Source organism: Rhineura floridana, chromosome 8 (genome assembly GCF_030035675.1).
Source record: "Rhineura floridana isolate rRhiFlo1 chromosome 8, rRhiFlo1.hap2, whole genome shotgun sequence".
NCBI classification, from domain to species: Eukaryota; Metazoa; Chordata; class Lepidosauria; order Squamata; family Rhineuridae; genus Rhineura; species Rhineura floridana.
The window spans coordinates 42823442-42851042 of NC_084487.1; the positions used below are offsets into that span (position 1 = coordinate 42823442).

At 43.0% G+C, this 27601-nt stretch overlaps 1 protein-coding gene across 1 annotated transcript in view; it reads right to left on the bottom strand.

The window, feature by feature from the left end:
- Nucleotides 1–12017: 12017 nt before the first annotated feature.
- Nucleotides 12018–27601, bottom strand: part of MFNG (MFNG O-fucosylpeptide 3-beta-N-acetylglucosaminyltransferase) — a 51440-nt gene continuing 35856 nt past the window's right edge. The window contains exons 3-8 of the mRNA XM_061582714.1: nt 21866–21937; nt 21267–21315; nt 19717–19876; nt 15349–15434; nt 13431–14838; nt 12018–13009 (exon numbers count right to left, since the gene is read on the bottom strand). Coding sequence (XP_061438698.1) covers nt 14832–14838; nt 15349–15434; nt 19717–19876; nt 21267–21315; nt 21866–21937 — 374 coding nt within the window. The 3' untranslated portion in view covers nt 12018–13009; nt 13431–14831. The remainder of the gene's footprint in view (nt 13010–13430; nt 14839–15348; nt 15435–19716; nt 19877–21266; nt 21316–21865; nt 21938–27601) is intronic.

Below are 27601 nucleotides of genomic sequence, written 5' to 3' on the forward strand. Positions count from 1 at the left end.
TATACAGCCACGAGAGTGGCTGTATACTATAGCCAGCATGGATGTTTTGCATTCTGCCACGTTAAATTGAAAATGCCCCATGCCTTTCTACTGCTTCCCATAAGCTCATTTCAAAACAAAACCTTATAAAATGTATAGTCCTGAACTCAGAAACGCTTGCTTAAAAACCCTCTTAAGTTTTCATGGCAATACACAAAACAGTCAGAGAGAATCGAGAGTTCAACGTGAAAAACATGAGAAAAAAGTCCAGACCCGTCAGTGGTCTCATAATTTGTTGAAATTAATTAAAAATCAGCCATGTTCACAGAGTACCTGTAATCCTGTTACTGACCTTGCCCCATACTCTGACCTTCATCTTACGCAGTTTAATTTTTTTTTAAAAATGCCTGGTTGATTTTTAATTAATTTAAGAAATTTAACATTGGAGTCAATTATAAGCGCAGGAATGTTCAGTAAGAGCACTTCGTCAGTGTTCTAAACGGCAGACTCACATCTGTTTTGCTTGGTTAATCAGGTGGCCACACCCACACCAGACATTTATTCCACTTTTAACAGTCATGGCTTCCCCCAAAGAATCCTGGGAAGTATACTTTGTGAAGGGTGCCAAGGGTTGTTAGGAGACTCCTATTCCCCTGACAGAGCTCCAGTGGCCAGAGTGGTTTAACATTCAGCCTCTCTTCTGGGGATTGTAGCTCTGTGGGGGGAATAGGACGTTTCCTAGCAACTCTCAGCACCCTTCACAAACTACACTTTCTAGGATTCTTTGGGGGACACCATGACTGTCTAAAGTGAAATAAAGGTGTGGTGTGGATGTGGCCAGTGACAGCTTTGGTTTGGGTGGGAGACCACATGTGCCTGCTGTAGAATAAAAAGGTGGGGGAAATCCTGAAAAAGAATGATACTGTTCACAATGTTTTCCTTTAGAAAGGAAAGGGGCTTTCCCTCTGCGCAGTGCCCACCTACCCAATCTCCTCCCCTCCTTCCTCTTCCTCCCCCCTCCCAGACCCTCCTCCAAGTCAGTTTCACCTATCCTAAGCATGATCGTACAGGAGTAAAGCCCACTGGACTCGAAAAGCATGCAAATGATCAAACCTGCCCTCTCCTCCGTCCTATCCCCTCCCTTTTGTCCCTCCCCCTCCCCTTTCAATACTCTCCCCCTCCTTCCTCTTTCCCCTCACTTCCTCCTTCCCTCTCCTGTCCCCTCCCCCATTCCTCCATGGTCACTTTTACCTATTCTAAGCATGATTGCCCAGGAATAAATCCCACTGAATTTAATAAGCATGCAAATGATCAGACCTGCCTTTCCCCTCCCTCTCTCTCCTTTCCTTCCCCCTCTCTCCTTCCCCTTCACTCCTTGCCCTTTCCTTTCCTCTCCCTTCCCTTCCCCTCTTCCTTCTTCCTCCTCCCCTGTCCACTCCAGCCCTCCCTCCTCCTCCCCCTCCCCCAGGCCAGTTCGACCTATCCTAAGTATGATTGCAGAGAAGTAAATCCCACTGAACTCAATAAGCATGCAAATGATCACACCTGCTCAGAGGCACATTACCAAATTCTTCCAAGCTACACAGGAACTGGATTGGACTGTGAAAGACCAACCCAAATTGTGTTTGCATTTTGATAAATTTGTAGGGCAGTACAATATCGTGTCGATTACAATTTATGGCGACCCTATGAATGTGATCATGAACCACCCTGTTCAGATCTTGTAAGTTCAGGTCTGTGGCTTCCTTTATGGAATCAATCCATCTCTTGTTTGGCCTTCCTCTTTTTCTACTCCCTTCTGTTTTTCCCAGCATTATTGTCTTTTCTAGTCTTTTCTAGTGAATCATGTCTTCTCATTATTTGTCCAAAGTATGATAAGCTCAGTTTCATCATTTTAGCTTCTAGTGATAGTGCATTCACTATAGCTGCCCAATTTCCCTGCTTTTCAAAGGTTGATAGAAATATGTTGGCTATAGGTACGTTCTTAAACCGCAAGGGTTTTTTTGCCTATTAGTGAATATAATACTAAAACCTGGAGTCATCTAATAAAGATGAATAGTAGAAGATTCAGGACTAGTAGTGCTACTAGGTAATTTTAGCCCCTGGACTTAATGGCTTTACATGCTGCTGCTAACCCCATCTAGATAGCCATGTGAATTACTTCAGTTGTGAAGCACACATTTAACATTTCCCTTATCCCTGCCATAACCATTCCATGCTTTACAATGGCTTCTAGTAGGGTTGCCAAGTCAGAAGCATCCCAAACCCTGAGATTTCAGGAAGGGCCCTAGCGATGTCACAGGGGCGGCCCAAGTGATGTCACAGGGCAGGCCCTAGTGATGTCATTAAGCATGATACATTAAGCATCAATCACAGTTGCTTGGAGCATACAATTCAAACAAAAACATTTCTCGAATTTGAAATTAAGACAGAAATCTTAGCTAAAAATGGAGCCTGGGTAGGGAACATTTAATCTAGCCTACTTGCTTCAGGTAAGAAGAATTTAAGTGCCTTCAGGCCAGGCCAGTCACCAGAAGGCCATTGTATGAAGAAAGGAGCCTAGTGTTGTGGAGATGTTAGACAGGAGCACTCAAGAGTACTGGTGGATGCCCCTGAAGGCTGCAATTCTAAACACACTTACTAAGAGACTAAGCCCCATAGAGCAATAGGACTTACTTCTGAGTAGCTATGGTTTGGATTGTGTTTTTGGTGGTGCTTGACTAGAGATCCTCTACAAAGATATCCATATCCAAGCTGGGTTGGTAACCCCCTGCCTGGATTGCCCTGCCCCTATCTTTTAACATGGGTGCTCCAAACTTCTTTACAGATTTGACCTTTCACTTCAGAAAGAGGTTTGAGAAATGAAGATTCCCTACCCTTTTCTGTCTACCCTGTGGGCTGCTATAAACTCACTTTGACAGCCAACCCAATTGCAGTAAGTAATAATTGACAGACAGAAAACACACATAGTTTGGTCTACCTTCATAGGCAGCAGCTTGGGAACAGCAACAATTGCAGCCACACTTCCCAGTATGTGGGGTTTTTTTTACCGCTATTGGGCAAGAAACAATCGTCATGCAACCAACAAGGTGCATCATCAGTGGTTTTAAGGGGGTTGAGCTGAGTGCATGGAACCACTGTGCTTGTATGGATGTAAGGGAGTGAGGTTGAAGGTAAATGAAATGCAAATAAAAAAACAAAAACAAAAGACAGGAATGATTTCCTAAATGCAATACCGTACCAACCACAACAAGATTCCTATGAGTAAGGCAGAAAACTCAGCATCCCACAACCAGTCTGGGTTCCTAACCAAACACCAAAATTAAAAAAATCCTGGCAGCCAGTCAGCCAAAGTCAGAGAAATCCCCATGCAGCACAACCTGATTCAGGGGCTGCAGTTAGTGCAGAATGCTGTGGCACGATTGCTGACATGAGTGAGACCCTATAATACCTCTGTTCTGAAATCTGCACTGGTTGTCAATATGCTACCAGGCCAAGTTCAAGGTGTGCTTTCCATGTTACAGGTGCCACATAGTACTTGTTCTGCCCTTGTAAGAAATCAGTCCTTTACTGTGGCAGCACTTATGCTTTGGAACTCCCTGCCTCCATTGTACTCTTTTCAGCACCTGCTAAAAACATTTTTGTTTAGGCAAGCCTACACAGGCATGTAGAAACTATTGTGTTTTTTATCTGTTTTTAACTCATTGCTGGTTTTATTATTTTGAATGATTTTAAATACCTGTCTTTAACTACTTTTGCCAATAATTTTATTTTAATTCCTTCTGTAAACTGCTTTGAGATTTTTTACAATAAAGTGGTATATAAATGTTGTAAATAAAATACATAAATACATTTCAGAGTCACTGTGGTCCTCGGGTCTCTTTCCAATTTTAGGAACAAAGGAATCTGCCTTATACAGGCTCAGGCCATTTGGTGGCATCTAGCTCAGTACTAATGACATGGACCAGCATTGGCTCTCCAGGATTCCAGGCAACAGTCTTTTCCAGAAACTGAATTTTGGACCTTTCTGTGCAAAGCATGTGCCCTCTCACTGAGCTACAGCCCTTCCCGTTTTTAAAAAGTATATTTTTAAATTGTTCTTTTCAATTCACTAATAAATGCACATCATACTTAGTGCAGATCCACACCATTCATTTAAAACTCATTCAACACACATTTGAAGCACATGAATCACACCATAGAATCATGGGAACTATAATCATAGGAACTATAACTGTGAGGGGGAAACTATACTTCCCAGGATTCTTTGGGGGACATCATGTGCTTTAAATGAGAGTTGGATGTGCTTTAAATGTATTGTGTGGATCTACTTAATAAACTTTGCCTGCATGTAAATGGTTTTAATTAATTTTTTTAATGGAAATGAGCTATAACTTTTACTGGGTGCACATGGGCTACTCACCATCTCTGAGGCTGAGAGGCAGTGACTGGCCCAAGGTCACCCAGTGAGCTTCATGGCTGTGTGGGGATTTGAACCCTGGTCTCCCAGGTTGTAGTCCAACACTCTAACCACTACACCACACTGGCTCTCTGTTGTCAACTTTAAAGTTACATAAATCTTCTGTTGTCATTATTTTAGCCTTCTTGACGTTCACTTGTAGCCCTGCTTTTGTGCTTTCCTCTTTAACTTTCATCAGCATTCATTTCAGATCATTACTGGTTTTTGCTAGTAGAATGGTATTGTCTGCGTATCTTAAATTATTGATATTTCTCCCTCCAATTTTCACACCTCCATCTTGGTCCAATCCCGCTTTCTGTATGATGTGTTCTGCATATAGATTAAACAAGTAGGGTGATAAAATACACCCCTGTCTAACACCCTTTCCGATTGGAAACCAATAGGTTTCTCCATATTCTGTCCTTACAGTAGCCTCTTGTCCAGAGTACAGGTTGCGCATCAGGACAATCAGATGCTGTGGCATCCCCATTTCTTTTAAAGCATTCCATAGTTTTTCATGATCTACACAATCAAAGGCTTTGCTGTAATCTATAAGCTCAGGGTGATTTCCTTCTGAGATTCCTTGGTCCGTTCCATTATCCAAAGTATGTTTGCAATATGATCTCTGATGCCTCTTCCCCTTCTAAATCCAGCTTGGACATCTGGCATTTCTCACTCCATATATGGTAAGAGCCTTTGTTGTAGAATCTTGAGCATTACTTTAGTTGCATGGCCTCTTTCATAGTAACTTTATTTCTCAGTCTTATTCTGGTTATGATCTGACTGCAGCATCCCCAAATCCTTGTTAATTGAACTATGTTAAGCCAGTTTTCCCCAATTCAGCTCCCCGGGAGTCTGGAAAAATATTTTTAAAGGGTTTTATTCATTATCAAACATGTTTATGTAACAAAGGAAAGGAATCACTGCATCGTGACCAAAGACACATACTCATACACACCATCCATCCACACACACTCAAGCCTCATACACAGAGACAGACACAAATAAGTTTGGAAATATCTGAACCATTTGAGGATACATTTTGAAAACAGAAATGTTCCGTTTCCTCCCCCTAGTATTTAGGGTGTCTTGGACTGCGTGTGTACCATCTACTTAATTGAGAACATAAGAGCCCTGCTGGACCAAAAGTGCATCTAGTTCAGCATGCTGTAATCACAGTGGCCAACCATATGTCTATGAGAATCCGGCAAGAAGGACCTGAGTCCTCTTCCCACCTGAGATCCCCAGCAACGGGTATTCAGAGGCATACTACCCCCAACAGTGGAGGTAGAACATAGTAGCCATTGATAATAATGCAAAGAACAATACCCAAAACTTTATAAAAATGTATATTAAATGTTCGTATCTACAATACACCATATAAATGCACCATGCTAATTTCTACGGAATGCCAGTAATAATCTGTTTCAATGAAACATAGTCTTTATCACATTTGTATAACACAGCTCTAATTCCTTTCACATTAAACTTCATTTAGAGATGTAGCCAGTGTGGTGTAGTGGTTAAAGTGTTGGACTACGACCTGGGAGACCAGGGTTCGAATCCCCACACAGTCACGAAGCTCACTGGGAGACCTTGGGCTAGTCACTGCCTCTCAACCTCAGAGGAAGGCAATGGTAAACCCCCTCTGAATACCGCTTACCATGAAAACCCTGTTCATAGGGTCGCCATAAGTCGGAATCAACTTGAATCAACTTAAAGAATAATAGCTTGTTTTAAGAACAGGAGCAATTTAAGGACAAGATCATCTGAAAAATTCAGTGAATAAGGCAGGGCAACTGCACAATAAAAGCCTCATCTGGAAGAGCATGCAAAAGTTTGCTCAGTCAAGACTTTCCCTGACTGAAGGTGGATTTTTCATGATCACTATCACCCCATAATTACTTGGTGATCCTGAAAAAAACAGCAATGTATAGTAACATGACCCTTGAAGAGTTAAGTATTAGAACTTGGTATTATGGGCTAGAGTTAAACTCCACCCCTTGGACAATCCTATGCTGTGCATTTCAGTTTCAGTTGTGCTGTCTACCAAGCCAGCAATAAAGAAGCATGTTTGTTTGCCTGCAGTAAGAAATAAGTGTTTGTTTATTCTGCTGTTATTATAATGGTTAGAACAGAATTAGTTGCTTATTGCTAAAGGGTGAAATAAAAAGATAACTTAAAGAAATCTGAAAAAATGGCTACCTGTTACTCTTTTAAAGCACTCACTATTCTCACAATCATAGTGCCTATTTTTTTCTTCTTTTTCTTGAATACTTGATGGAAAAGGATGAAAACAGCTCTAGCGGAATATAAATATTGCTGTGTACACTACAGTTAGCTAGCTGGCTGGCTGGACACCTAAGCTGTAACTCAGGCCTAATTTCTGATTTTCCCAGTGTTGCAGCTCAACATGAGGCCTTTTCAGGGTTTCTGGACAGAAACCCAGCAACTAGTTAAAAAAAATCCAATTACTTTCCACAATTAGTTTCCAGCTGCTTAGTTGACCCTTCATATAGCAGCTAGTTAAAACGTTTTCCCTTGATTCTCCAACAGGAAAGAAAATCTGAAGGCCAGAAACAAGACTAGAAGGAGAAACTCTCAAGGAGGAGTTAACAAACACACCCTATAGTATTTATTTTCTCTCTGCTCTGCCCTAAACTTATAGTATGGACAAGTTTGTTTTTCAGGTGGAATCTAAAACCGAGATACCTCATGCAGCATCGCCAAGCTCAGGAGCTCACTGTCTTTACTAAAGTAGTTCAGTTCATGAAGAATCAGAATGTGGGGCAGATCACAGGTGAAAACTGACTGTAGTTTTAGGCAAAGTCAAGCTTATGAGGCTGGTATTCCTGAGGATCTCTCAAAAAAGGGTAAGAATTCTACTTCATTCATGTGAGATTAAACTTCATTCATGTAAATTAACACACACACTCTGGATGGAGAAAGAGTGACAGGGAAGGTCACTACCTTTCCCTTCCTCTGGCCTGGCCCTCACATGCTCACCACCAGTGAGAGGGAGGGGGGACTGGCTGGTGATATGAGCCTCTCTCCCCCCCCAAATGCCTCACCTAGAAATGTGGCTGGCTTCAGGGCGGTTCTGCGGTGGTGCTCAGCTTTTAGTGGGGTGGGAAGAACTTGTCTTTATTAATATGTTGCTGGATGAGCATTTTATGTATTTTGTCATGTCGCTTTCAGACTTTCTATTGTATAAAGCGACTGATAAATTTAAACAACTACTACTACATTTAGTTGAAAAAAACTATTACCAGTATTCCATAGTAACTAGTATTGTTATTTATCCTTTGTATGGTGCATTACAATGATGAAAATTTAATGTACATGTTCTATAAAATTCTGGGTTTTATTATTGTATGTGGAAACCCAAATGTGGATAGCTTAGTAGCCATTGATACCCTTTTACTTTTTATTTCTTCTTCAGATGGAATGGGTCTTCTTAAAATGTCAGAGCTCAAAGCATTTGACATATCAAAGATAGGAACACCATCTGAAGTAGACTACTCTCATAGGTTGTGGATTATTCTGTGAAAAACTGTGTTTCTGCCCTGACAAAAAACATGAATTCTTCATAATCCATTCACTCAGATTTATTTATTTATTTAAAACGTTCACTTCATTTCAAGAGTTTCAGAATGTGCACTATTTCACACTTCATAGAAGTGGAGGCTTCATTTTCCAGGGCTTTTGATCAGTGCTCTGCTATTTGATTCACATGTTTCTGTGCCTAAAACAGTACTCAGAGGGAGAAATAGCTGAAAGCTGCAAGGCCAGGACTGTCATCAGAAAGATTCTAAGATGAAAGAACAGGACTCCTGGAGACAGAATGTAAGGCTTAGGGTCACTTAACATGGTAGAACAAGGGCAGCCCTTTAACAATCCTGGTGCTTTAGGAGTTGGTAGAAAACAACAAAGTCCCAGACTCCTAGAAAGCAGTTTAAGAAAATCAACAGACACAATTCACAAAGAGGCAGAACTAGCTTATGACAATTTGGTACCTGAGGTGCAAAATCAAATGGTACCAGTATGGTGAAGTGGCTGGACTAGGGGTGTATACATATTAACCTATCTGTGGCATGAAAATGTAGTTATTCTCAATCCGGAATCATATATGCTTGTCCTCAACATGCTGGTTTCTATCTAGATTGATTCTAGATCCTGCCAGCCACGAGGGTGGGTTGTTTACTTGATATGCATTTGGAAACCCTTTTCCTCCCTGCACATGCCCCAGGTGAATGAAGGAGGATGTGGCATACACCCACTCACAATGTCATTGGCAGGTTTGGATACATCCCCTGTTGCTGGAACTGCCTTCATCTGTTTTCAAACAGACATGTTGTGGGGTAATGCAGAAACAATCTGCAGTGAGCTTTTATGTTCAGAATGAAACCTGTTTCTCAAGAAGCGCTTTTCAGGGGCAAAAATTATGCAATGATTTAGATTATGTGTGGATTATGTAAAAAGAAAAAAAATCAAGTACTCAGTCTCCATTGATTCTAGAATAGAATGTCATGTGTATGTCGCCTAGGACCAGCGTTGGCTGGTGCCCATCAGGAGTGGTGGGGTGGAAGACAGGGAGCCCAGCATTAGATAGAGCCAGTAGCAGGCAGAGCAACTTAATTCTGCTTTTGTCAGTGTGGTATAGTGGTTAAGGTGTTGAACTATGACCTGGGAGACCAGGGTTCGAATCCCCACACAGCCATGAAGCTCACTGGGTGACCTTGGGCCAGTCACTGCCTCTCAGCCTCAGGGGAAGGCAATGGTAAACCCCCTCTGAATACCGCTTACCATGAAAACCCTATTCATAGGGTCACCAAAAGTCAGGATCGACTTGAAGGCAGTCCATTTTTTGTCCCCTTCTCCTCCCTGCTGAGTTCTACAAGAGCAACACTGAAGTTAAGGTACAGGAAGAAGCTGACAGCTAGGGCAACCCTCAGGACTGGTTATAAGTAACGAGGAAGGCAGGTGTGGGCTGGCTGAGGGCAGACTGAGGGCGGTGGGGCAGTGCCCCACTAGGCACAATGGACAAGCCTCTTCTGCCTAGGACTCAGGTTCAAATCCTGATTTGGTCATGATACACATTTGGGTGAGCCATTACCCCATGCAAGGTTTTTGTGTGAAACAATCTGCACCAAAGGAAGGATACAAATGTACAAATAAATAAATTAGAATTGATAGAGAATTAGTGCTCTCTTTTAGCTACCTAACATAGCGCAAGAAATCTCATGCATACATATTGTTTAACTGGGGTTGATGCAATATTAAGTATCACAATTGGGATGAATATCAACTCTGCCAAGAGTGAGACTTGTCTCTTGTATAGCGCCCATTCATTTCAACAAACCCCAACAAACAAGCAAAAACCTTCCCAGTGGATTGCCTCACATGGGCCAGATAATTCTATATTCTTAATTATTGTCTTGCCCAGCTGCTATTTATTTAAATGGGGCTTGCACAGGAGAACATAATCATTAAGGTCTCCTGTGTGATCCCTATTGTCTTAATGGCACCCCAGATTCCGCTGCCTGAGCTAGTGACCTCACCTTGATGCATGGTAGGGCCTCTTCAGCAAGGAAACAAAGCCCTTGAAACGTTCTCAACCTTTTTGGAGATACACATGAAAAATATAGCATATGCACACTTCAATCATTTCATTTTTAATTTATAACTTGCCTTATTCCAAGGATTCAAAGTTGTTTACAATACAGTAGGGGCCCCCGCCGTAAAGCAGAAATCACCGTAAAGCGGAACCCCATTGACTTTAATGGGGCACATCGTGCAAAAATGCCTCAAAAGCAGCAAAATCAGTTTTAAAAGAGGGGAGGAAAGCCGCCACATTAGCGGAATGCCGGGAAGCGGGGCCCTACTGTATTGAAAAGCATAGAGAGCATCTTAAGGATAGTATAAAGCTACTAGTGTTTAAGAGACTGAGCTATGGTTCAAATCTCATCTCTACCATGAACTCTGTCTCTCTCTCAGCTTGAGTTTCTCCATCTGCAATATGGGGAATAATAATACTGACTTACCCTATAGGGCTGATGCTAGGATTACACTTAGATAATGCACACGAAGCACTTCAAATGCTTGAAAACACTTGAGGTTTAACTAGTATTATTATTATTGCCCTTAACTTTGCTCCTGTCAAAAGCCAACCCGGCATTTCTGAAGGATGCTCAAATATGAGTTCACCTTCAAGAGAATCATTTTCCACAGTTATGGAGCAGCCACCAAGGACACTTCTCTGTATGTCCATGCAGTACAAATCTGTCACATTGAAGGAACATTCAAGAGGATGTTCTGGGGGTAATCCTAGAAACTATTATGCAATCAGCTTTCATGGGTATAAAGGCAGGCCTTGCCTCAACTCTTTATACCCTAGTGACCTCTAGATTGAGCTACTCTAACACACTCTTCATGGGGCTGCTGTTGAAAAGTGTTTGGAAAGTTCATCTAGTGCAAAATGCTGCAGTCAGGGTGCCGATGTTTGCCAGGTGAGTTGATTCCATCCCACCAGCACTGGTTGCTGTTTAGTTTGGGGGCTCAATTCAAAGTCCTGGTGTTAAATTTTATGCCCTTAATGGCTTGGGACCGAGGTACCTTAAGGACCATCTTCTGCCATATGTTCCTCCCCACAAGCCCCGATTAACATCTGAGGCCCGGGTGCAGGTCCCTCAACCTCTCAAGGAGAGGCTGGTCTCTATCAGGATTGGTGGTTTTCTTCTTGTGGTGCCCAGTCAGCGGAATGCTTTGCCAAGCGAGGTGAATCAGACTCCATCAACATTATACTGCTTTAGGTGGTTGATAATGACAATGCAGCTGTTTAAACAGGCTTCTGGATGGCTAATTAATTTTTTTGCTGGCTTAGCGTTTGTATTTATTTTGCTGGCTGTTTTGGAATTGTTACATTTCTTTTCAGCTTATGTTAATATTTGATTGCATGCTTGAGTTTAATGTTGTCTGTCTTACATTGTTTTGTTACTGATATCTGCCTTGAGGTTCTTTGGAAAATTTAAAAAACAAAATAAAAATATTAAAATAAAAACATTAATTTTCTTGGCCCAGGCAACAAAGGGCTCACCAGGAGGTAAATTCCTTCTTAGGGATCATTAGGAAAGGAAACTACTAATATCATAACGGCATTGTAGAAATGTATGCTGAGACCATTCTTGGAATACTGTGTACAGTTCTAGCCCCCGCTCTTCAAAAGGAATATTGTAGGGCTGGAAAACAATCAGAAAAGGACAACCAAAATGATCAAGGGGATGGAGCAACTCCCCTATGAGGAAAGGTTACATCTGGGGCTTTTAGGTTTAGAAAAAGGCAAGTAAGGGAGGTCATGATAGAGGTGTATAAGATTGTCTATGGTATGCAGAAAGTGGATAGGGATAAGTTTTTCTCCCTCTCACAATAAAAGTCCTCTGGGCCATCCAGTGAAGCTGAATGTTGGAAGATTCAGGAGAGACCCCCAAAAAGGTACTTCTTCACACAGTGCATAGTTAAAAAATGTAAATGTAAATTTAATTTTTAGGTCGCCTATCTGGCCGAAGCCACTCTAGGCGACGTACATATTAAATTTCAATAAAATACAATAAAATACAATAATTACAATAAAATACAATATAATCAGCAGTAACAAAAATAACAACATACGCAGTACACAACAACGGGCATTCAGTATGTAATGAGCCCATCCCGGCGGTCCCAAAGGCCTGTCCAAACAGCCACATTTTTAAGGCTCGGCGGAAGGTATAGTTAAACTATGTACGTAATTCACTCCCACAAGAAGTAGCTATGGCCACCAACTTGGATGGCTTTAAAAGAGGATTAGACAAAGTCATGGAGGATAAGATTATCAGTGGCTACATTACACTGTTGGAGACAGTATGCTTCTGAGTACCAGTTTCTGAGAATCACACTTGGGGATAATGCTATTGCCCTCAGGTCCTACTTGTGGGCTTCCCATATGCATCTGGTTGGCCACTGTGAGAACAGGATGCTGCCCTAGATGGGCCGCTAGCCTGATCCAGCAGGGTTCTTCATATGGTCTCATGTTAAGTTACGGCTTTATAGGTCAAGGCCAGAACTTTGGATTGAGTAACTTTGGGTGTTACGGGGGCAATATGGGGCAACTGAGAAAGCTACCTTGACTGGAAGAAAACCAGACATGCCTCCTATTGCACTCTGTTTCTGCAGATTCAGCCGAGAGCACCATTTCAGATTTTAGTTGGGAGTGGGTGGAAAATCAAAACCCCATTCTTGGACATACTGTACTATGTATTTATTAAACTTGTGTATCCCACACCTTCAGCTAGTGTGCATTCCCAGGATGACTCACAATAAGATTCAGATTGGACATTAGAAGGAACTTCTTGACAGTAAGGGCAGTTCGGCAATGGAACCGACTGCCTAGGGAGGTGGTGGGATCCCCTTCACTGGATGTTTTCAAGCAGAGGATGGACAGCTATCTGCGGGAGATGCTCTAGCTGTGGATTTTCTGCTGTGAGCAGGGGGTTGGACTCGATGGCGTACAAGGCCCCTTCCAACTCTATGATTCTATAAAAGCAGAATAATACAATAAACCATTAAATGCAATAATAATTGAACAGCACGTGAAACATAAAAGACTAAAAACACAGCAGATAAAAACACAACTTCTATGGCATCTTAAAATGTTTTGAAAAACCTAGGGCAGCCTTTCCCAATGAGTGGGCCATCAGGTGTTGCTGGACCACAACTCCCATCAACCTCAGCCAGCATTGCCAATGGTCAGGAAAGATGGGAATTGTGGTCCAACAACATCTGGTGGCCCACTAGTTGGGAAAGGCTGGCCTAGGGATATGTTTTAAAAGTCTTCCTGCCAGGTGCCAGAATGAATGACACTGGAGTAGGTGCCAGGTGAGTCTCCTTGGGGACAGCATTCCCAAAGGTGGAGGCCTCAATATAGCGAGTCAGACCATTGGGCTATTTAACTCACTGTTGTCTTCTCCGACTGGTGGTGATGCTCCAAGGATTCAGACAGAAGTCTTTCCCAGGGAGATGTTAGGGATTGAACCTGGGACATTCTATATGCAAAGCAGAGGCACCTTCACTGAGCTCTGGCTCAAAAGACACTCTCTCTGGGCACCACCTGGCTTATGTCACCTGGAGGAGATAAAAAAAAAAGGACAGTTGCACAACAGCAATGGCTCCTAATTCATTTTGAGAAAACTATCCACGGTTTTTTGTTCTTGGATTTTTTTCAGGTGTTATTGATCTTCTCAATTTGTACACCCAGAGGAGATCTCTGATGATTATCTCAGTGACCAGTAGCCAGTCTGTCATTCCTGCCAGTGTGTTTGTGCTGCCCCAACCTCCCCATCACCTTGCATGTAAGCAGCAGCAACATGATTGACCCCACCATGCCATCCGCTTCTGTCAGTGACTGGATAGAATAGTCATAGGCAAAGGCAGTCTGACCAGCACCTGTTCCCTCAACCATGTAGAACAGTGTTCTTGAAACTGGGGTCCCTAGAAGTTGTTGGACTACAACTCCCATCAGCCTCAGCCAGCTTAGCCAATGGTCAGTGATGGAGAGAGTTATAGTCCAACAATATCTGGGGACTCAAGGTTCAAAAACAATGATGTAAAGCTGTAAAGGTCAGCACCAGACTTGCATATATCAACATATCTCTACCCACATGTAGAGCATCACATGTGATGAACCAGGACATCAGTGTGATATATCAATCATAACAAAAAGGGATAGCATAGGCAAAGTGCATGCCCTGAGTCCCACATGAAATTGTTATGTGTAAGGAGATGTGCTTTCGCACCATAGATTATGCGAGCTGGTCTAAAGACAGTCACATTTACAGTCTACTACCACCTCATTTGGTATAACATGAAGCATAGCTCTCAATCCATTCCCTTGCCACAAATTTTAAGGCTGCTTCTTCAGTAATCGATAAAGTTCTCAGTTAGATCAGCATGTAGCTACTGGGGTCTCCGTTGAACAGGGATTTGGGAGAGTTGATGGCTTTACAGGGGGAGTAGACAAATTCTTGGAGGATGAAACTATCCATGATTCCTAGTCATGATGGTTGTGTACCACCTCCAGCATCAGAGGCAGTATGCCTCTGAATTCCAGTTGCTGGAGGTCACAAGCAGGAGCATACTCTCATTCACGTCCTGCTTGTGGGAATCCCATAGGCATCTGGTTGGCCACTGTGAGAACAGAATGCTGGGCTAGATAAGCTTTTGATCTGGTCCAGCAGGACTCTTCTCATGTTCTTTTCCATTGACCAGTCAGCCCATGGCGAGAACTTCTGAGCAGGTGTCCTTAGATGACTGGCTGTGGGCACCATGAAGTGTCTGGATAAAGAAGGCAATGAAGTGATCAGAACCTGGAAAGGGGAAGAGAGAGAGAGAGAGAGCAAGTAAAAAGACAACTCTTGCTGCAGAAGGTGAAGTGGCTACATAAGATGAGTGTGTGCTCCCAAATGCCCTATCCAACACCAGATGCTCTCACACTGCACTGCAGTGAAATGCCTAGATGGATGCTTCCAACCCTCTAAACATTTATAGATTTAATAAGAGACTCAGCCAAAGCATGCTCTGCCCATCCCCTCAGGTCTGAATAACCTTGAATGTTTGGCTTCATTTCCAGATTTTGCAATAAAGGCTCAGCTTAAAGGTTGATCAAAGATAGCAAACCATGAACAGCAGAACAAAGCCAACAATTTGGTCACACAATTTCCTGATTGCAGGTCTTTGTTCCTTACCTGCATTGTCCCTACCCAAAGCTCTGCTGGTTGCTTCCACCAGTTTGGCTCTATTCAGGATTTATACCCTCATCCTTCAGCCCTCCTAACATTGCCAGCGCGTTGTGAATAATCTGCTTGCATAGGAGATACCTGGAAGGGTCATCTTGCTGGGGAAAAGGACCAGAAAGCTTGATAACATTGAGCTTCTTCTCAAAAGTGCCATAGCTGAGAGTAACCTACAAGGAAATTACGGAAATAAAGAGAGATAGCTGAGGAATATACATGCCTTGAGGGCAACATACTCCTTTAATGCATCACAGCCAGTGATACAGGACCCTTCCAGATGTATGTTTTATTGGGGGTGTATTCTACCACATGCTCTGTCTTGACACAATAAATAGTGCATCAGTGGTGGATTTATTCTCCTTTAGTTTGTCCTGCAAAGCGTCCCCAATACAACCACATTATTACTATCCAGAGGAGCTGTAGTGCAACAAAAGTGGAACAAAAATAAACCAGAACACTTGTGGCATAAAAAGTTACAAGAGCAGGAAGTTAATAGATATGCACTGATTGGAAATGAAGCAAGTTTGACTGCCTCAAAATTTTCACAGGCACAAACAGTATTGAAATTAGGATTGGGTATGACTGCCCTGATAGCATCATGGATGTGCAATAGAAAGGGGCCACACTGTTGCTTCTGAGAGTATTTGTCTCATTCTCACTCAGGTTTTCTTCCACTGTTGCCTCCTAAATGTTGGAGGGGCTGTGATGCACTAGTATCCCATAATGTGATGGGATTGTCTCCCCATTCAGACTTTTTGGGGATCTTTTTGGGGACCATTTCTTTGTCCCCTGACCTGTTTTCGTGCTATTGTCTTTGGAGAATGACAACAATCCTGATGTAGTGCATATATGGTGCATATTTACTGTCAGCAGCCAGACTAGTGATTTCTTTGAAATGGAAAATGGGCACTGATATCTCCATTCACCTTTGGATGAATAAAATTTGGGACACAGCTCTTTCACAGCGCCTGACCCAACATAGCAGAGTGGTTTGTGGTCAATCCAAAAGAGACCAATTTGACACAGGTAGTTCCCCTTCTTAAGCTATGTGAGGATTTACTCATCTTCTGTAAAGCCTCCAGTTACACATGTTTCTTTATGAAGAGGCTATATAAATACCTTTGTTACTGAAGATTCTTAATAAAAGGTTTATTCCTCAATCTGTGGTATTTTCTTTTTTTGTAGCCATGTTGAGCATTACTCACATTTTTATTGGATTCTAACGATGAAATATTGTATTCCATCACTGTTTATAGTTATTCTGGTTCCTCTCTTCATGGGCATCAGGTATTATTTTGTTGCAATTAGAAAATAATTCTTCTACCTTTGCATAATTACCATACAAAGGATGAGACTAAAGAGCTGAGCTAAGCAACTAGCAGAATCACATGGGACAGTTCTTGTTAGGATGAGCCATTACAGAGTGAAAGTAGGTGAGGGGTCACATGAGTGGAACCCCCTCCTCCTCTACCACCCCACATGCTGTAATTTTTTAAAACCCTCCACTTAAAAGGTAACATATCAGGTATAATGGCGCACATTAGATTTATTGTTTTTAGAGTTTGATTTATTTATTTATCTATCTATTTATTTATTAGATTTATATCCCACCCTTCCTCCCAATAGGAGCCCAGGGCGACAAACAAAAACACTAAAAACACTTTAAAAGGTTATAAAAACAGACTTTAAAATATATTAAAACAAAACATCTTTAAAAACATTTTTTTAGAAAAGCTTTAAAAACATCTTTTTTTTAAAAGAAGTTTAAAAATATATCAAAAAGCAATTCCAACACAGACACAGACTGGGATAAGGTCTCTACTTAAAAGACTTGTTGAAAGAGGAAGGTCTTCAGTAGGTGCCTAAAAGATAACAGAGATGGTGCTTGTCTAATATTTAAGGGGAGGGAATTCCAAAGTGTAGGTGCCACTACACTAAAGGTCCACCTCCTATCTTGTGTGGAACTGACCTCCTGATAAGATGGTACCTGCAGAGAGCAGTGATCAACTGGGTATATAAGGAATAAGATGGTCTTTCAGGTATCCTGGTCCCAGGCTGTTTAGGGCTGTACACCAAAGCTAGAACCTTGAACTTAGCCTGGTGGCTAATAGGGAGCCAGTGCAATTCTTTCAACAGTGGGGTGACGTGTTGGCGATACCCTGCCCCAATGAGCAGTTGCACTGCCGCATTTTGCACCAACTGCAGCTTCCGGACCAATCTCAAGGGTAGCCCCACATAGAGTACATTACAGTAATCCAGCTTGGAAGTTACCAGTGTATAAACAGTGGTCAGGCTATCCCCGTGCAGAAACGCTGCAGCTATCTTACCAGCCGAAGCTGGTAAAATGCACTTCTAGCCATTGAAGTCACCTGGGCCTCTAGCGACAAAGATGGATCCAGGAGCACTCCCAAACTATGGACCTGCACTTTCAGAGGGAGTATGACCCCATCCAAAGCAGGCAACTGACCAATTATCCGAACTTGGGAACCACCAACCCACAGTGCCTCCATCTTGCTAGGATTCAGACTCAGTTTATTGGCCCTCATCCAGCCCACCACCGAGTCCAGCCACCGGTCCAGGGCTTGCACGGCCTCTCCTGATTCAGATGTTATGGAGAAATAGAGCTGGGTATCATAAGCATATTGCTGACACCTCACCCCAATTCTCCTGATGACTGCTCCCAAGGGCTTCATATAGATGTTAAACAGCATGGGGGACAAGATGGGACCCTGAGGCACCCCACAGCACAACTGCCAGGGGGGCAAAAGACAGTCACCCAATGCTATTATCTGAGAGCGACCCTGGAGATAGGATCAGAACCACTGTAAAACAGTGCTTCCAATACCCATCTCACCAAGTCAGCCCAGTGGTATCAAAAGCCACTGAGAGATCAAGTATGAATAACAGGGTCACACTCCCCGTCCTTCTCCCGATAAAGGTCATCCATCAGGGCGACCAAGGCCGATTCAGTCCCATAACCAGGCCTGAACCCAGACTGGAATGGGTCAAGATAATCTGTTTCATCCAAGAGTACTTGCAATTGCTGCACCACAACCCTCTCAATCCCCTTCCCTAAAAAGGGAGTATTTGCAACCGGTCGGTAGTTGTCACAAACCAATGGGTCCAGGGTGGGCTTTTTCAGGAGCAGTTGGATCACTGCCTCTTTTAAGGTGGCTGGAACCACTCCCTCCTGCAACGATGCATTGACCACACCCTGGATCCACTTGGTCAAACCCCTTCAGCAAGATTTAATAAGCCAAGAAGGTCAAGGGTCGAGAGGACATGTTGCTGGCCGCATCGTTGCAAGCACCTTGTCCAAGTCATCAGTGTTTTGAAATGATTTTGTTTTTAGAGCTTGTTTGTATCTGTGTGTTTTATTCTATTTTATCCTGTACACTGCTTTGGTGGCTTCACTCTGTGAAGCAGTTTATAAATTTGTTAAAACAATAATCTAAGAAGTGTGCTAACCTACCTATTCTTCTCCTTGGCTGCTAGGTGTTTCTTTTAAATATGCTGGGAGATGTTTCACTGGGGGACCACTCAAATATTCCTGAGGTGGGGAAGATGTGGTCCTCCAGATATTGCTGAACTACATCTCCCATCATCCCTGACCATTGGCCATGATGGGACTGATGGCAGTTGAAGTCCAACAACATCTGGAGGGCCACAAGTTCTCCATCCCTGAAACACATAATCTACCACCTGCTCTCTGAAATAGTACTGTCTGGCAAGTGTTGCACCATGTGATTCTGCCAGCTTGGTCACTCTGCCCTCGGGAGGGCAATCTATTGGCACTAACACTTCTATTTCAGAGTGGAAGAGTTGCCTTTTCTTGGGCTTTGACTGGCAGAAGTTTTATTAGCTAGTTAATTGCCTTTTCATTCCCTTGCCTATTATTGCAGAGAAGTGTCTGGGGAAGCATTTGTTAGGAAAGCCTCCTCTAAATAATGCATGATTGATTCAATCAGTGTCACAATTACTGAGGAGATGATGTGAATGACTGCCTTCCTGCCTGCTTCTCTCTCCTTCTCTTGAGCCTCTTTCTCTCTTCCTTATCCAGGCAACCCCAGCTGCATTTTGATAGTCTTGAAAATCCCCTTTCAAAGACAATAGCAGGGTATCTGGTCACACATAATAGATGGGGAGATAACGTGCCACAGGCGGTAGCAAAAAGAGTAAGGCCGGCCCCAGCAATCTCAGCAGCAATGGGTGAGTTCATCTGGAAAAAGAATTGTGTACGAAATACAACACATCCCAATTCAACTGAGAAAATGCTATATCACTGCGACAGAAGTGTAACTTCAAGAGGAGATCATTGGATTCTGGACAACAAATCAGTAACAGCAGTGCAATTGCATGTACTACAACAACAGTTCATTTAGAAAGCTCCCACTCAGTCCAACATGGGCACAACTGTCCTCTATCATCTTCTCATTTCCTGCATCATCTCACCTGTTTAGTTAGATGGGGATTCTGGATGAGGTGCAGGTTCTCCAGGTGAGAGTGGAACAGGGCACTGGGGACCAGGTGACCTGCTAACTTATACTCAATGATATAGCCCACAGTGCAGTAATCTGGGAGATGGATGAGCTCTGATGTGATCAGGAAGTTTCTGCCACCGGAAAAAGAAGAGGGCCAGATACATTGAATAAGGGACTTGACAATGAAGGATTGAAGACCAGTGTTTTCCCAAGAAATTCATTTTATGTCATTATAGTATCAGAAGGTTCAGGACAAATTTATTCCTTGGGGTGTCCAAAACAATGCTTATTTCCAAGCATGCCTATTTCCAATTCCTACATGCTGAGGGCACGTTTGCAGAACTTAAAACTATATGTATGATTTTGGAAAAGACTGCTGTTCCCCAAAACCTCTGTATTAATTTTTTTAACAAAATATGAACAGGAATCGGCAGCTAAACATGAATTGGGACTGAAGGGACATTGAATGATGGCCATTTTTTGTGTTTTTTTTTTAAATCAAAAGTGGGCTTGTCAAACCCTCCATATTATTTTTTTTAAAGCATGCACACGAATCAACAGCTACAATATATAAACATGAATTGGGAGTGAAGTGAGATTGGAATGTGGAGGTAATGAGATGAAAGGCTAACCTAAGGACAGTGAGGAAGGGAAGAATCACAGACCCCTACAGCACTGGCTGATAACATTTGCTCTTGCTCACTTCCTGGGGATATTTTTTTTTAAAAAAAAACTGCACACATGGTAAAGAAATATCTGTTCACATGCCCAGTTTTAAAAGAAGGTAATGGAGGTAGTAGAGGGTGGGTATGTAGTAACTGATGGAAGGGGACATGCGCACACCACACAGATACATCCCATGAAGGACCACCTGCTACTGCGGACAGAATCCTTGATTTAGGAATCAGGGGCACAAAATATAAACCACTTGTCTATGGACGCCCTTGCACCAATGCACACATGGAAATATTGGATCAGAGCTACCTGTTGTGCAAGATAACAGCCACATATGGACACAATAACACCCCACCCAAAAAAACCTACATTCTAGTTAAAGTATGTATTAATGTTTCAATTTCTATTCGAATTTCCAACCATTAACTGAATGACAGTCTTTTCCAACTAGAAAATGAAAACACAGAGAGCTTTCGGCTATGGGGCGGTATATAAATACAATAAATAAATAAATAAACACTGCATGTGACTGGTGATCACTGGGGGAAGGGGTGTTAAGATAATTAGGGGGCAGGGAATTCACTGTTGAAGATCACTTTAGGGGTCAGAGACCAATGGATCACAGCTCTGTTGTAGAGCTCTGCATACTTTGCACACAGAAGGCACCAGGTTCAATCTTTGGCAACTCCAGTAAAAAGGGCTTTAAAGTACGGGGCTGGAAAGATCTCTTCCTGAGAACCTGGACAACTTGTAGAGCACACTAGCCCTCCCCAGCTTAGTGATCTCTAGGGATGTGCTGGAATTCTACCCAATTCAGATTTGGTAGTGAGTTTTCCATTAATTCACTTATTCACTATCGTTGCACAATGGATTTTCATGCAGCAATTTTCCACAGCTGTTTGTGAAAATCAATTTTTCATTTTAAAAATCCCCCTCTAAACTATTAAGAATGATAATTTTATCAATATTTCTTTTCATTTATCGATATTTCCTTTCAAAATAACAATATTTCCTTTAATATTATCAATATTCCCTTTACAAATATCGCTATTAATATCAGTATTTTTTGCAAGGGAAAAAATGGATCAGTAAAAGCAGGAGCTAGCGGATAAACAATTAACCTGAATCAATACCGGCTTGTTAGGTCGACAGAATGCTTTCAAACCGGTCAACGGATCCCATCCTTAATGCTCACCAGATGTTTTGGATTACAACTCCCATCATCTCTGACCATTCACTATGCTGGCTGTGACTGGTGGAAGTTATAGACCATCTGGAGAGTACCAGGCTGCAGAAGGCTCAGTAGACTGTACTAGGCTAAATTGACCAAAGGCCTGTCATAGCCTAAGGCAGGTCCGTAGGTTCAGTATGATTCTGACTGAGCAAACTTTTTGTTGAAGCACCTCTTGCAACATTCTAGTTCTTTAGGGTCTCTAAACTTCTACATGTTGCTGCTGGTGTTTTAAACAGTGCCTGTCTGGTTTTTCTGGTTGCTGAGGGGCCTGTGGCAAGCTGACCTGAAGAGAAATGACAAAAGAACATGCATATGTGTCTGCAGAATCTCAAAACAACAGTTCTGAGAGAAGTACACATAGTCTGTTTTAACAGGTGCTAACTGGTCTTTGAGCAAAGGCCTTAGAAGCCCTGCAGAATCCAGCTGGATATCCAATATACCAAAAAGAGGCAAGCATCTGTTTCCATCAGATCAGTTAAGCCCAGGAAATCAAATGTAGCCTGCCAGTCTACATTCCCTCATGGGTCCGTCTCCTGTAGAAGAGTGTCACTTCTTTATTTACTGTATCCTTATCCCGCTCTTCAGACAATTATTTTCTCCCAAAGCAGCCCACATCAATAAAAGGAAAGAGCAAGAGAGGCAAGCCCTGCCATCAGATTTACAAACTATAAACGAAAAAACGCACAAGGTGAATAGGTGGAGTTTGGAACAGTCCGTAATGATTTAGGTTACTACTGCAAATACCATCCCTGAACCAATGAGTTTAAATGTCATTTTCTTTATTCTCTAACATTGATATGTTACTTATTTATGTATGTATTCTAAGTATTTATATCCCATCTGATAACCAGGTTCTCAGATTTCTGATAATCTCAAGATTATTAAGACTGCAAGGAACCCCTGAGATCACCTAATCAGACATTCTGCCAAGCACTGCCCGACTGAATTTCCTGTCTGTTACTTCCAGAGGGACAGCTGTCTTAGGCTACAATCCAATACACACTTACCTGGAAGTAAGTCCCATTGAACCCAGTGGAGCTTACTTCTGAGTAAATATGTATTGGATTGCAGCCTTTGCCTGTTGCAGCAAAAACAACAAAACAGCCTTGTCTCAGTCTGTTAGATCCAATCCATGACACTGCTTTGGCTATAGATTGTTTTACAAAGCTTTCCAATAGGGCTGCGTGGCTGCCTCTTTGCCCACTGCTCTGAGGAATGTAAAACTGCATAAAGATGTACATCCATGTACTACAACCTTCCCCAACTTGGTCCCCTCCAGATATTTTGGACTACAACCCTCGCCGGCATGGCCAATGGTCCAGGGTGATGGGAGTTGTAGTCCAAGATTCAGAGAGCACCAGGATGGGGAACACTGATGTACTGTATGCTAACTTTATAATCATTTTAACTGCCTCCAGTCTATGGTTGAGCTCTAGACTGCTTTTTTTGTTTTTTGTTCTTGCTCCTGGAATGTATTCTGAAAGAATCTACCATATTCCCTTTGAACCCCTGTCTGCCTGCACATCAGGTGCCTGAATCAATACTCTGTGAAAAGGAGACAAATGTGCTAATAAGTTCTTCAACAGGCAGCTTCCTTTGCCTGGCCCACTTCCTGTGTAATATGAAAATTAATGTTCATTATTTAGTTTAAAGCTGCTGGTTTTTAAAAATTCTGCAAGAATGATGTTCCCGCAGTGAACATGTGTGCTTTTGCCTCCACCCCTCCCTTGGAAAGATGACTTGGATGGTTCCTCCCAAAGAGAGGGGGCAGGAACACATGGCCAGAAGTGGCCAATCAGGATTGGAGGGTGTGGAGTTTAAAAGCTCACACCATCCCCTACCCTCCCTCTTCACTTCTTTTTCGAGCCTCCTTCTCATCATTCATGCAGCATGGGCTTTGCCAATTGCCACTTCGGGGCTGAGGAGGAATTGGGGGGGCTCAGCTTTTTGGCATCCTTCCATTTTTGCCTACTCCGTACTCCATACTGTTGGGTTTGATTCAATTGGCTTTTGGTTACTTCAAAAGAGGAAACCTCACAAAAATGAGGGGATTGGTAAAAAGAAAGCTGAAAAACAAAGTCCAGAGGGTCACATCACTCGAAAATGCTTGGAAGTTGTTTAAAAACACTATATTAGAAGCTCAACTGGAGTGCATACCGCAGATCAGAAAAGGTACCACCAGGGCCAAGAAGATGCCAGCATGGTTAATGAGCAAAGTCAAGGAAGCTCTTAGAGGCAAAAAGTCTTCCTTCAGAAAATGGAAGTCTTGTCCAAATGAAGAAAATAAAAAAGAACACAAACTCTGGCAAAAGAAATGCAAGAAGACAATAAGGGATGCTAAAAAAGAATTTGAGGAGCACATTGCTAAGAACATAAAAACCAACAACAACAAATTCTATAACTACATTCAAAGCAGACCATCTAGGGAGGCGATTGGACCCTTGAATGATAAGGAAGTCAAAGGTGTACTAAAGAACGATAAGGAGATTGCAGAGAAGCTAAATGAATTCTTTGCATCTGTCTTCACAGTGGAAGATATAGGGCAGATCTCTGAACCTGAACTAACATTTGCAGGAAGGGATTCTGAGGAACTGAGACAAATAGTGGTAACGAGAGAGGAAGTTCTAGGCTTAATGGACAATATAAAAACTGACAAATCACCAGGCCCGGATGGCATCCACCCGAGAGTTCTCAAAGAATTCAAATGTGAAATTGCTGATCCAGTAACTAAAATATGTAACTTGTCCCTCGGGTCCTCCTCCATGCCTGAGGACTGGAAAGTGGCAAATGTAACGCCAATCTTCAAAAAGGGATCCAGAGGGGATCCCGGAAATTACAGACCAGTTAGCTTAACTTCTGTCCCTGGAAAACTGGTAGAAAGTATTATTAAAGCTAGATTAACTAAGCACATAGAAGAACAAGCCTTGCTGAAGCAGAGCCAGCATGGCTTCTGCAAGGGAAAGTCCTGTCTCAGTAACCTATTAGAATTCTTTGAGAGTGTCAACAAGCATATAGATAGAGGTGATCCAGTGGACATAGTGTACGTAGACTTTCAAAGAGCGTTTGACAAGGTACCTCACCAAAGACTTCTGAGGAAGCTTAGCAGTCATGGAATAAGAGGAGAGGTCCTCTTGTGGATAAGGAATTGGTTAAGAAGCAGAAAGCAGAGAGTAGGAATAAATGGACAGTTCTCCCAATGGAGGGCTGTAGAAAGTGGAGTCCCTCAAGGATCAGTATTGGGACCTGTACTTTTCAACTCGTTCATTAATGACCTAGAATTAGGAGTGAGCAGTGAAGTGGCCAAGTTTGCTGATGACATTAAATTGTTCAGGGTTGTTAAAACAAAAAGGGATTGCGAAGAGCTTCAAAAAGACCTCTCCAAACTGAGTGAATGGGCGGAAAAATGGCAAATGCAATTCAATATAAACAAGTGTGAAATTATGCATATTGGAGCAAAAAATCTTAATTTCACATATACGCTCATGGGGTCTGAACTGGCGGTGACTGACCAGGAGAGAGACCTCGGGGTTGTAGTGGACAGCACGATGAAAATGTTGACCCAGTGTGCGGCAGCTGTGAAAAAGGCAAATTCCATGCTAGCGATAATTAGGAAAGGTATTGAAAATAAAACAGCTGATATCATAATGCCGTTGTATAAATCTATGGTGCGGCTGCATTTGGAATACTGTGTACAGTTCTGGTCGTCTCATCTCAAAAAAGATATTATAGAGTTGGAAAAGGTTCAGAAGAGGGCAACCAGAATGATCAAGGGGATGGAGCGACTCCCTTACAAGGAAAGGTTGCAGCATTTGGGGCTTTTAGTTTAGAGAAAAGGCGGGTCAGAGGAGACATGATAGAAGTGTATAAAATTATGGATGGCATTGAGAGTGGATAGCGAAAAGTTCTTCTCCCTCTCTCATAATACTAGAACTCGTGGACATTCAAAGAAGCTGAATGTTGGAAGATTCAGGACAGACAAAAGGAAGTACTTCTTTACTCAGCGCGTAGCTAAACTATGGAATTTGCTCCCACAAGATGCAGTAACGGCCAGCAGTTTGGATGGCTTTAAAAGAAGATTAGACAAATTCATGGAGGACAGGGCTATCAATGGCTACTAGCCATGATGGCTGTGCTCTGCCACCCTAGTCAGAGGCAGCATGCTTCTGAAAACCAGTTGCCGGAAGCCTCAGGAGGGGAGAGTGTTCTTGCACTCAGGTCCTGCTTGCGGGCTTCCCCCGGGCACCTGGTTGGCCACTGTGAGAACAGGATGCTGGACTAGATGGGCCACTCAGTGGCATCACTAGCGGGAGTGCGGGGGGGTGCGGACCTCTGGTGCACGCCCTCCCAGGGGCATGGACGAGGTGCTTGGGCTTGTGTGTGCGCGCCTGTGCACGCACACTCGGGGCCAGGCACCCTGTCTATGCCCCTGGGAGGATGCACGCCAGAGGGGCACCCAGCCGCAGAAGGCCTGGGAACGCCGGCACGCCTCCCTCGCCCCGTCAACGCTGCTCCCGCTCTCGTCCGCCCGCCCGCCCACCTCCAAGGAGGAGTCAACGCAGCCTTGCCGGGCAACGGCACGGGGTGGCTCTGGGTGTCACCCCCCTCATGGTGACACCCAGGTGCGGGCCACACCCTCCGCACCCCGGTAGGGATGCCCCTGGGGGCACTGGCCTGATCCAGCAGGCTGTTCTTATGTTCTTATGCTTGCTTGCCTTATGGCATGGAGTTTGGGCAGGTGAGGAGGTTGGGGTGAACAGGAGGTATACTAAGGTATTCTTGGAGTAAGGGCACCCTTTAGGGACCTCCCAGTGCTTCAAGCTGGGGGTTGCCCTTGAGACTTGATTCATGCATTTGGGTGAATGTTAGTACAGCGGGGCCTGGATGCTTGGGCATACCCAAGGCTTGCCCAGCAAGGAGGGAAGAATATCTTCTCCATCCTTGGCTGGGAAGCCACAGCTGGTAGCTGGATGACATGCCCAGGGGACTGCAGGGATAATGCCCTACCAGATTTAGTTGAATTCGCACCTGTCCACACAGTTGAATGTGGTTTGTTTGGCTGTGCGGATTCTCCAAATGTTATATTTCAATAAACATAAACTTTTCCCAACATCTTGTCTCACAAGTCTTCTTTGTGGGTGTGGGAGCAAATCCATATTGAGAAGGGGGAAAATAATAACATCCCTGTAGAGTAATACCTTTATTAGGAACAACTAAATTATCAAAAAGTAGTAGTGAGCAAGGTTTTGTATTCTCCATAATTTCTCAGGCTGGATGTTAAGCAAAACCTGGCATAATTATTGAAACTGGAGCACAAAAATCTACTGTTTGTAATAGTAATTCTGTGCTACAATCCTATTCACACTTACCTGAGAGGAAGTCTCATTTAATACAGTGGAACTGAGTAAACACAAACAGGTTTGCACTGCTAAGATGGAGTGCAAGAGGCGTTAGCCAATGTGGTACCCTTCAGATGCTATTGGACAAGAGCTCCCACCATCTCTGATCCTTGACCATGCTGAGGAGCCTGATATGAGTTGGAGTCCAAAAACATCTGGAAGGCCACAGGCTTCCCATCCATGCCATAAACTTTCGTGGATTCCAGTTCAGTTCATCAGATGCATGAAGTTATTATCCCAGAGATGGAGATGATGAATAAACCACTTCAAGGTTTTATTACAGTCAACTGATATATAAATTTTGTTAAATAAAATAAACATGTGGCTCTCCATATGTTGTTGGACTCCAACTACTATGAGCTCCTCCAACCAACATGGCCAATGATCAGAGACAACAGGAGTTGGAGTCCAACAACATATGGAGGGCCACAGGTTCCCTATCCCTGCTATACATCTTTATTCCAAAATAAACCCCTTTGAGTTCAATGGGACTTACTGCCAAGTTGGTAGGTTTAGAACTACAGCCATAATTAGTATTGCTTTATTTTATT